The sequence below is a fragment of the Vicia villosa genome, linkage group LG5 (genome assembly GCF_029867415.1).
Source record: "Vicia villosa cultivar HV-30 ecotype Madison, WI linkage group LG5, Vvil1.0, whole genome shotgun sequence".
Taxonomy (NCBI): domain Eukaryota; kingdom Viridiplantae; phylum Streptophyta; class Magnoliopsida; order Fabales; family Fabaceae; genus Vicia; species Vicia villosa.
Window position 1 is genome coordinate 86,163,332 of NC_081184.1, and position 10,321 is coordinate 86,173,652.

At 30.9% G+C, this 10,321-nt stretch overlaps 1 protein-coding gene across 1 annotated transcript; it reads right to left on the bottom strand.

Moving 5' to 3' along the window:
- Positions 1 to 479: 479 nt before the first annotated feature.
- LOC131604944 (uncharacterized) lies at positions 480 to 2,449 on the bottom strand. Its single transcript, XM_058877356.1, has 3 exons — positions 1,946 to 2,449; positions 1,553 to 1,781; positions 480 to 1,462 (listed from the first exon to the last, which is right to left on the bottom strand). Exons 1-3 carry the CDS (start codon positions 2,447 to 2,449, stop codon positions 480 to 482), a joined length of 1,716 nt encoding a protein of 571 aa, XP_058733339.1.
- Positions 2,450 to 10,321: the final 7,872 nt, after the last annotated feature.

Consider the following 10,321-nt stretch of genomic DNA (forward strand, 5'->3'; position numbering starts at 1 on the left):
TGATGTTGCATGCTGAACCTTCTGAGTCAGTGCTTCTTGCGCTGATTTTGTGCATACTCTTTATATGATTCCTGAAATGGAAATTGCTTAGGATTAGAGTACCACATTATCTCATACAAAATTCATATACATTGTTATCATCAAAACTAAGAATATTGATCAGAACAAATCTTGTTCTAACACTCATCTCTGAAAATGCCACCACAAGCCACTAAAACCAGTCTACCACGCTCCACTCCATCAATATTAGCTTTAACCCAACCCTTTGGAGGAAAGATCCATAAAACCTCCAAGGTTGAAGAATGCCCCCGAGGATGGATATTAACATTCAAACCCTTCAAAAAGGAGAAGCAGCTAATGGAGTTAGAAGAGCAAAAAATAGTATGACCCCCCACCCATTTAGCCCGAGCCACAATCTGAGAGATACAAGTTTTCCATTGAATTGTCTTTCCTTCAAATTGCTTGACGTTTCTAGCTCTCTAAACATGATAGAACAAACTACAAACAGTAGACAACATCACCGCCTTTGCTTGTGGCGACCTGTTAATTTGCATCAGATCCAAGCAATCTTTTATGTTGCAAACAGCCCCAGCAAATTGCAATTTGTCCAAAAGCCATTTCCATATTGGGATAACAAAGCTATTGTCAAAGAAAATGTGCTGTAAGGAATCAGAATTAGCACCACACAAAGAGCAAATGGAAGGGCCATAGAAACCTCTAATTGTGAAATTATCGTCTGTTGGCAGCCTATTGCAAAGCACTTTCCAAACCACAATAGCATAAACTGGAGGCACATGTTTATTCCATACGAAGTTAGCCCAAGGCACAACCTGATTCCTCTTTTCGTATCTACCATAAGCTTGCTTCAAGCTCAAGTCACCATCACTAGTCTCTCTCCAAATGATACAATCATCAATATCCATATCAGGGATTATAATTTTAGATATCAAGTGCAAGAGATTAGGATATGCAGTCAGAATATTGTTTGGAATGCACCAATCCTTGCCTACCAACCAGTCTTTAACCTTCACCTTTATATGTTTATGAAGATCCACTGGAATTTTAAACTTTGCAGCTATAGGCTCATCTAACCAGGTGTCCAGCCAAAAGTTTATCTTAGAGCCATCTCCAATAATCCATTTGGAATTCTCTAAAACTGTCTCATAGTAGTCCTTAATACTTGTCCATATATAGGACTTTATGTGGTAAGAAATGATCTTTTTCTTCCTTTTAATCCTTGAAGCAAGAAGAGAGTTCCAACTCTGGTTTCCTTTCACAAAACTCCAGCACAAGTGAAAATTAGTGGCCTGATTGTAAGAGTACAAAGATTTGATGCCAATACCTCCCTCCTTCATACTTTGGCAGCACTCCTTCCAAGCAACAGTGACAATTTTCCTTTGCTCCAAATTTCCACTCCACAAAAAATTCCTCATCCATTTGCTGATTTGTTTGACTGTAGATGCTGGCCAATTGTAGACAGTTATGCAATGAGTCAGCATACTATGAATAACTGCTTTGATTTAAAGCAACCTCCTAGCCATGGACAACAAACAAGCCTTCCAATGTGCCAGTCTCACCTTGATCTTATCTGCAATAAAAAAGAAGTAGTTAGCTTTAGGTCTTCCTACAAAGATAGGAGCCCCAAGATAAACAAAGGGGGGATTAGCCATAGAAAATCCCAGCATGTCTGCCAAGGACTTATGTCTCTCATATGTCATTCCACCAGCATATATGAGGGATTTGGATTTGTTGTAGATTTGACCAAAATTTAAAGCATATTCCTGCAATAAATTGTCAATGGACTTAATGGACTTTGATCACCCCAACAAAAGATCATGATATCATCAGCATAAAGTGTATGAGAAGGCACAAAAGAATTCCTAGAGGCTTTAATTAAATTCATTTGGTTAGAGTCAACTAATTGAGAGATTCCTCTACTTAAGACCTCTTCGGCCAGGAAGAAAAGAAGAGGAGACAATGGATCTCCTTGTCTCACTCCATTAGAGCATTTAAAGAATCCAGCCTGCTTGCCATTAACCCCAATGGAATGATTGGCTAAACTCAGCAAAGTTGAGATCCAATTACAGAACTTACTACTAAAACCAAAACAGTTAAGAGTCTTAAGAAGAAAATCCCAGCTTAAAGTATCAAAAGCCTTGGATTTATCAATTTTCAGAGCTACATTCCCACTGTAGCTCTTGTTTCCAAGGATGTTTATGGCCTCAAAGGTTAAACAAATACTATCTTTGATATTTCTTCCCAAGATAAATCCTTTTTGTTCATTGGAAATCAAGCAAGGAAGAATAGATGCTAATCTGTCAGTAATAATTTTAGATATGATTTTGAATTTAAAATTGGCAAGGGTAATAGGCCTATAATGGTTAAGGGTGTTAGGCTCATTGTTCTTAGGAATAAGAACGATAGTGTTAGAGTTATAATTTGGAAGCATCTAATCCTGCAGAAAAAATTGCTCAACAACCAGAACCACATCATTATTGATAATATTCCAATATTTTTTGAAGAAGTTAGCACCAAATCCACCAGGGCCAGGAGAAGAATCTGACTTAAGGTTCATAACTGCATGCTTGATCTCCTCCACACTGGGAACAGCAGCCAGCATGGCATTAGTATAATCATTAACCATCTTAGGAATGACTCTCTCAATTAAACCTGTATCCTGAAAAGAAATATCTTGGTTGAACAGATTAGAAAAGTGATTGACCAAATGAGATTCAATAACATCTTGCTCAGTAGTGACCACATCATTTATGTTAAGAGAGGAAATAAGGTTACTCTTCCTCATAATCTTGGCATAAGTATGGAAGAACTTAGTGTTCCTATCCCCATCAGTGTGCCATTTTATATTAGCCTTCTCTCTCAAAAACTCCTCCTCATAAATCAAAGCCTTTTCCATCTCATATTGAGCTTTGACCTCCTCCCTTTGTAAGTCATCATTATAACCCCTTAGGCTGATGAGATTTTGTATATCCTTAAGGGCCTTTTCAGCATCCACCATTTTATTCTTCACATCCCCAAAAATCCTTTTGTTCCAATCCTTCAACCTAGTTTTAAGAATTCTAAGCTTCCTATCAAGAATGTACATGGGACAACCATACAGCTTGATGTCCCAAGTCTCTTTCATAATTCTCTCACAATCATCATGTAAAGTCCACATCTTAAGGAATTTGAATTGAGATTTAACATGGTCTTTATCCAAGGCACAAGAGTACAATAAGGGATAGTGATAAGACTTAAGTTTAGAAAGAGTGTGACAGACCACATTACTGCAACTGTCAATTAACTCAAGATTACATATGACTCTATCCAATCTTTTTTCAGTTAGATGTTTTCCATTTCCTACCATTGCTCCAAGTATACAAATTTCCAGTAGTAGGTAAATGAATTAAGTGATTGGAGTCCGTCCACTTAAAGAAATCATGCATAGGAATGTTGGCAGGAGAATTAGATCCTCTATATTCCTCAGCACTAATTATGGCATTGAAGTCGCCAATAAAAGACCAGGGATTATTATTATTAATCATAATTCTATTGAGATTAGTCCACAGATTCCTTCTAGAGATGTAGCAAGTAGCAGCATAAATGGCAGAGAAACCAAACACTTTATTATTAAGATTTATAGTAAAGGAAACATGTTGGTCATCAATTAATAAAATGTTAGGATTAAAAGAAGACTTACAAAAACACCAAAGATTAGGTAACAAACCTTCTCATTTATTAAATGCAAAAGGCTTTAGATCAAACCTGTGTAACCATCTTTGAGGGAAATTGTCAAAGTCCATCCAAGGTTCAGCAATGAAGACAAAATCAGGTGAGTTACTCTCAATAAGCCTCCTCAAAGCCAATCTAGATGAACCATTGGCAATACCTCTGATGTTCCAGTATATGCACTTCATAAGGAAAGGTGTTTAGCACTAGACATATGCCTAGTATTACCTGCAGAAATTGCCTTTCTATTTCGCCTCTTTTTACTTGTAACCAGTTGGAAATCTTTTTGTTGGAACAATCCACCCCCGGTTCTTCTAATTCAGCCATGTTATTCCAAGACTCATGCAGGAAGTTTGTAAGTTGTTTCTTGTATCTTTCATCTAATTGTGTTTCTGGAACATATTTTACCATCTGAGTAGCATCCACATGTTCTCCTTCTGAAGATCCATCCATTTCAGCAGAGTTAGCCTGTGTAGCACTAGGTTGAACAGGTACTAAAATAGGAACAATAGTGGCATCTTCATTTCTACCATTAGAGTTGTCATTAGGAACCTCTATATTGCAATCAAGCAGAGGAGTCAAAATTGGTGCTGATCCAGCTACATCTGCTCCTTTATCCAACTGAGATCCTGAATTACTTTTGGAATTTTCCCCTATGGGGAACTTCTTCCCTGTAGGGATGTATGTATTTTTCTCTTGCCTTTGCAACTTTTCCTTGTCTTTACCTAAGTTTTGCTCCTTTCTTTTGCAATTGTCAAGAGAGTGCCCAATGCAGTTACATAAATTACAAAATGCCGGAATTTTCTCATAATCAATGTGAACAAAGAATGCAAAGCTCACTCTTTCTACTAGAATCTTATAGCTCAGTTCTTTAGTAAGATCCAAGTCAACAAGAACACGAACATAATGCCCAAAGGGTCTATCAAACACAAATTTAGTGGAGGGAGAATCAATGCAGATTGGCGTACCTATGTTGCTTGCTACCGCAAAGAGGATACGTAGTATCCAATATTCTTGAGAGAGACCATGAATCCTTATCCACACCTGTGCATATGTTTGTTTGAGAGTAGACGGAATGAAGTCTTTAGTCCAGGGGAACAACTTCAAAACACCGTTGGGAAGGTTCCAGGCACTGACCGATCTGACTCTTTGAACCTCTTAGAGCAAAGAGAACGCGGACTCGTAAAAGCCTTTACCTAGAGAAGTAACTCCCCATTTTCCAATAGAAGGCCATATTTCGGTGAGCTTGCTTTTGAGACTAACCACCGTGAGTGGTTGTGAACCTTTGGACCATACAACGCGACCGTGAAGGTGATGTTTACATTCTTCCACATCAAGGGCATACTCTTCCTCCGGTATGGTGATAGCTATCTTATCCCCTTTTAGACAAGGAACATGTAACTGGCTTAGCGGGATGTCACAAACATTGTTAGAAACCACCGATGCAAAAGACTTCGTTTTCACAGATGGTTCAGTCGTCACCGTCTTAGCCTTTTCTAAACAAGGCCCAGCTGAAGTTTCAGGAAAAAGGAAGGAAACTTCCATAGCTAGCAAAGAAAGAAGGTTGAGATTGAGAAGAGGGATGACGGAATCGCAGCGGAGAACTAGACGTTATCAGTCATTAACTTCTAGAAACGGTACTTACTATTTTTGACTAAAAATACTTATCTATTTGTAATAATACTCAATTTTCAAACACTTTTAAAATCATACAAAAGTTATCTATTTGTAATAATACTCCGTTTTCAAACACCGTTAAAATCGTACAAAAGTTATCTATTTGTAATAATCTCAGTTTTCAAACATTGTTTAAATCATACAAAAGAAAATAATATGTAAACATTTTAAAGTACTTAAATTTTAAAATAATATTAAAATAATTATTTTTAAAAAAATAATATTAAATACGTTTTAAGTAATTTATTAAAAAACATATTTAAATAATATTTTTAATATGTCTAAATTATTCTCCCCTTAACAACGATTGTAAAATGACATTTAGAGACACTTTAATTAATAAAAATTTCCACTTTTTTTTCATTTTAGTTTCAAAAAGAGAGAATAATTTACTAGCATTATAATTTGATTGTGAAAGCTAAAACATTAATTTGATCAAGATTTAGTTAAAACAATAATTTACTAGCATTATAGTTTCATTTGGGCATTATATACTCCCTCCGGTTTTATATTTAAACAAGATTTAGTTAAATAAATGAAATGAATATATTTGACCAAAACTTTCAAATAAATACATAATTTTTTTATGAGAAAAAAAATATGCACTAATAATTTACATTGTGAATCAATCATTATTATTTTCTGATATTTTTAAGTTAGTTGTTGTGTGATATGATTTATTGGAATGTGTTGATGTGCATAAGGTATATTCTTATGCACGGTGCATAAATACTCAAATATTATTTATATTACTCAAAGTATTATATTTATTACTCAAAATAATATACAGATTATTCAAAATAGTATAAATATTACTCAGAACAATGAATATATTACTCAAAATAGTTAAAATTCGATATTACTCATAATAGTGTAAATATTACTCAAAATAGTGTACTCATTACTCACAATTAATAATTACTCATAATTGATAGATGTGTACAAATAATGCATATATTATTCATGGATTATGATATTATTACTCGTTTCTAACTAAAATGTTATTCGAAACAATTTAAATATTACTCGTACGAGACTTATGCGCCGTGCATAAGGATATACCTTATGCACATCAACCTTACCCTGATTTATTGATGAATTTTCATTAAATAACAATATAAGACTATTTTAAACCGTCAACGCAGAATCTTTAACCTCTTTTTTTATTAACTTTCATTGATATTCAAAACTAGAAGGGAATTTGGTAGGTCTCACTGATATAAATTGTTGGATTAATTAGTTTGCATCATTACTGAACCTTAAGTTGGGGAATAAAACTCAATTGACTATTTGAAACCTTTTACAAATTATTTTAACCTAGCTTTAAAGCATGGAAAGTATAGTAGTGTTTGACCTATAAACTTGTATAATTAGTAACTTATTGCATGAAGTGTATTGGAGGAAAGCCTGTAGTGGCCCTTGACCATTGGCATTGCATAAGTATATCTATTAGCATATACATTTACTAATATACATTTACACATAAATTATCAAAGTAAACATTCCTTATGTTTTCTATTTTCTATTTATGTTCGTTCTTAATTTTTTGAAAAATTCTTATTGTAGATAGATCAGTAGACTCATCCAGGTAATTTATTAGTACCATTTTTACTATAAAAAAATGCTGAACAAATATTTTATCTAAAATATTGCACAAGAGTAAGGCATTAATTGGTTTGTATTATAAAGTATTATTAGATTGGGCATCGTTGACAATGGTGTTAATGATACAATATATGAGTATATAATTAAGCATCAAAACTAAAAGAACAACAAAGAGAATATTTTCCCCTTAAATTATTAGCATTAAGAGTTTTTTAGATTTTTCGTAAAGGAACTATGGCTAAGCATGCACTAAACCCCTCTTTTGTTTATTTATGTTAAAGTTCGACATTAATACTTTAAAAAAATGAACAAGTAAACCTTGATTGCATGCAAATTGTGCATTGGGTCATTAATCATGATAGAGTTCATTAAAGAAATATTCGTATATCACACCAATGATTTTTCATTAATGTTCTCGACACCGACAACTTAACCATGTCTAGGAGGTACGAGCATTATTAAATTCCGAATAAAGTATGAATAAATTTTTTAAAGCCGTACGGAATGAGAGGGATATGAGTAAGGGAAATTGAAAAATTTAATTTTAATAATATTCTTAACTTAATTAATATAACTAAAAAATCAACTTGCTAAACTTTGATTTTATATTATTTTATATTGATCATTGACTAAATTAATTTTAATAAAATATTATTTATATAATAGTATATTTACTTATTTTTTAAAATATTTTGCTATAATTTATAATAAAAGTAATGCTATAATGGCAAAAACCTGAAGTCTCAAATTTTTTATATGAAAAAGATTAATGTAATCTTAACATGTGTTTTGAGGGCGAATTAAATAAAAAATCTATTTTAAAAATTATATATTAAATTTATTATTAATATATAATTAATCTTTTAAGACAATTTTTTTAATTATAAGTTGCTTAACATGCGCCCTTAAAAAATAAAAAATATGTTAGCATTATCCACAAAGATGGAATACTTCTCTCATAGAATTCAATTTAAAAACAAGTAATACTTTTATGTGGGAATTAGTGGTGAAAATATTTGAGAGGATAAAATTCATTTTAAAATTTCATACTAAATTTACTTTTATTAAATTTATGAGTTTATGAGAAATTTTTTGTGACATAATTAATTTTGTCATAAATTTCATCACCAATATTTACTTATTTAAAATTTATCAAGTATGTGGTATTCCATTACTAAATTATTTTTGAGTAAAATATTTATTTTTCACATTAACTTCCGTATTTAAATTATTTTTTGGGTAATGTGGTTTTCTTTTCCATTTTTTTATGCAAGCTTTCTCAAATTTTTAAATAAGTAATTTTAGCATTTTTTTATCACTACATGTTAAAGATTTTACTTCATCCAACAAATAATCAAGATATAAATCTTGGATGCAACACTTTTTTTTATTAACAACCGAGAGAAGTAATTACTCATTTTTTTCTTATAAAAGTATTCAGTCATTAAGTTTACCCTAACCTTACATATTTATTGTTTTTCAAACTCGTAAACATCATTCTCTTAGATGAATTGCAAGAAAGAAAAATATTTAGAGTATGTTTTGATGAGATAATTAGAAATTTCAAAGGAATTTAAAATTCAAAGCAATTCAAATGATTCAATTCAAATCCATTCATTTTTAAATTATTTTGTTTGGATGGAGTATTAAGATAATTCATTATTAGATTTTTGGAGTCATTTTTTATAAAATTTAAATTTTTTGGACCAAATTAAGAAATTGAAAAATAGGGACTAATTGACAATTTTTAAAAATTTGAAGGACCAAATTGTAAATTTTAAAAATTATTAAGGACCAATTTGCAATTTTTTGAAAATTTTTAGGTCAATTTTATAATTTTGGAAAATATGAGGACCAATTTGTAAAATTTGAAGAAATAATAGTAACAAATATATCCTATGGAGTATGAGAGGAATTTCAAATTCTTTGGTTTTTTCGTGTCATTTCAAAATGATCAAATTTAACTTAGATGAAATACTCCATAAATTTCAATCATTTTAACAATTCCTCATTTTTGTATCCAAACAATAAATTTTGTGGAAATCATTTTAAATTCCCTCAAAACATTACATTACCTCATTAAAATGCTTCATCCAAACACACGAGTGTGTTTGGATGAAACATTTTAATGAGGTAATGTAATGTTATGAGGGAATTTAAAATGATTTGCACAAAATTTATTGTTTGGATACAAAAATGAAGAATTGTTAAAGTGATGGAAATTTATGGAGTATTTTATCTAAGTTAAATTTAATCATTTTGAAATGACACCAAAAACCAAAGAATTTAAAATTCCTCTCATACTCCATAGAATGTATTTGTTATTATTATTTCTTCAAAAATTACAAATTGGTCCTCATATTTTCCAAAATTACAAATTTGACCCCAAAAAATTGCAAATTGGTCCTTAATAATTTTAAAATTTTACAATTTGGTCCTTGAAATTTTTAAAAGTTGCACATTTTTCCCTACTTTTCAATTTTTTATTTGGTCCAAAAAATTTAAATTTTATAAAAAATGACCTCAAAATTCTAATAATGAGTTATCTTAATTCTTCATCAAAACAAAATAATTTAAAAATGAATGGATTTCAATTGAATCATTTAAATTGCTTTGAATTTTAAATTCCTTTAAAATTTACAATTACCTCATCCAAACACACTCTAAGAGTGTGTTTGGATGAAGCATTTTAACGAGGGAAAGAAATGTTTTGAGGGAATTTAAAATGATTTGACTAAAATCCATTGTTTGGATACAAAAATGAAGAATTGTTAAAATGATGGAAATTTATGGAGTATTTCATCTAAGTTAAATTTAATCATTTTGAAATGACACCAAAAACCAAAGAATTTGAAATTCCTCTCATGTTTCATAGAATGTATTTGTTATTATTATTCCTTCAAATTTTATAAATTGGTCCTCATATTTTCCAAAATTATAAAATTGACCCCAAAAATTTTTTAAAAATTGCAAATTGGTCCTTGATAATTTTTAAAATTTACAATTTGGTCCTTCAAATTTTTAAAAATTGCAATTTGGTCCCTACTTTTCAATTTTTTAATTTGGTCCAAAAAAATTATATTTTATAAAAAATACCCAAAAAATCTAACAATGAATTACCTTAATACTTCATCCAAACAAAATAATTTAAAATGAATGTATTTCAATTGAATCATTTGAATTGCTTTGAATTTTAAATTCCCTTAAAATTTCTAATTACCTCATCCAAACACACTCTAAGGTTTCTTAATTAGTTAAAAATATCTTTCAAGATTGTTGTGTTGTTGTTTTTGTTTACCAATATTGATCAAAG

Excerpts from the sequence above, each read along its gene's own strand:
- LOC131604944 (XM_058877356.1), bottom strand. The coding sequence starts at position 2,449 with ATGCTTCCAAATTATAACTCTAACACTATCGTTCTTATTCCTAAGAAC. Across the intron at positions 1,782-1,945 it reads TTTTCTTCCTGGCCGAAGAG|GAATATGCTTTAAATTTTGG; the intron begins GTCTTAAGTAGA and ends AATTTATTGCAG. Across the intron at positions 1,463-1,552 it reads ACTGGCACATTGGAAGGCTT|CATCTACAGTCAAACAAATC; the intron begins GTTTGTTGTCCA and ends ACAATTGGCCAG.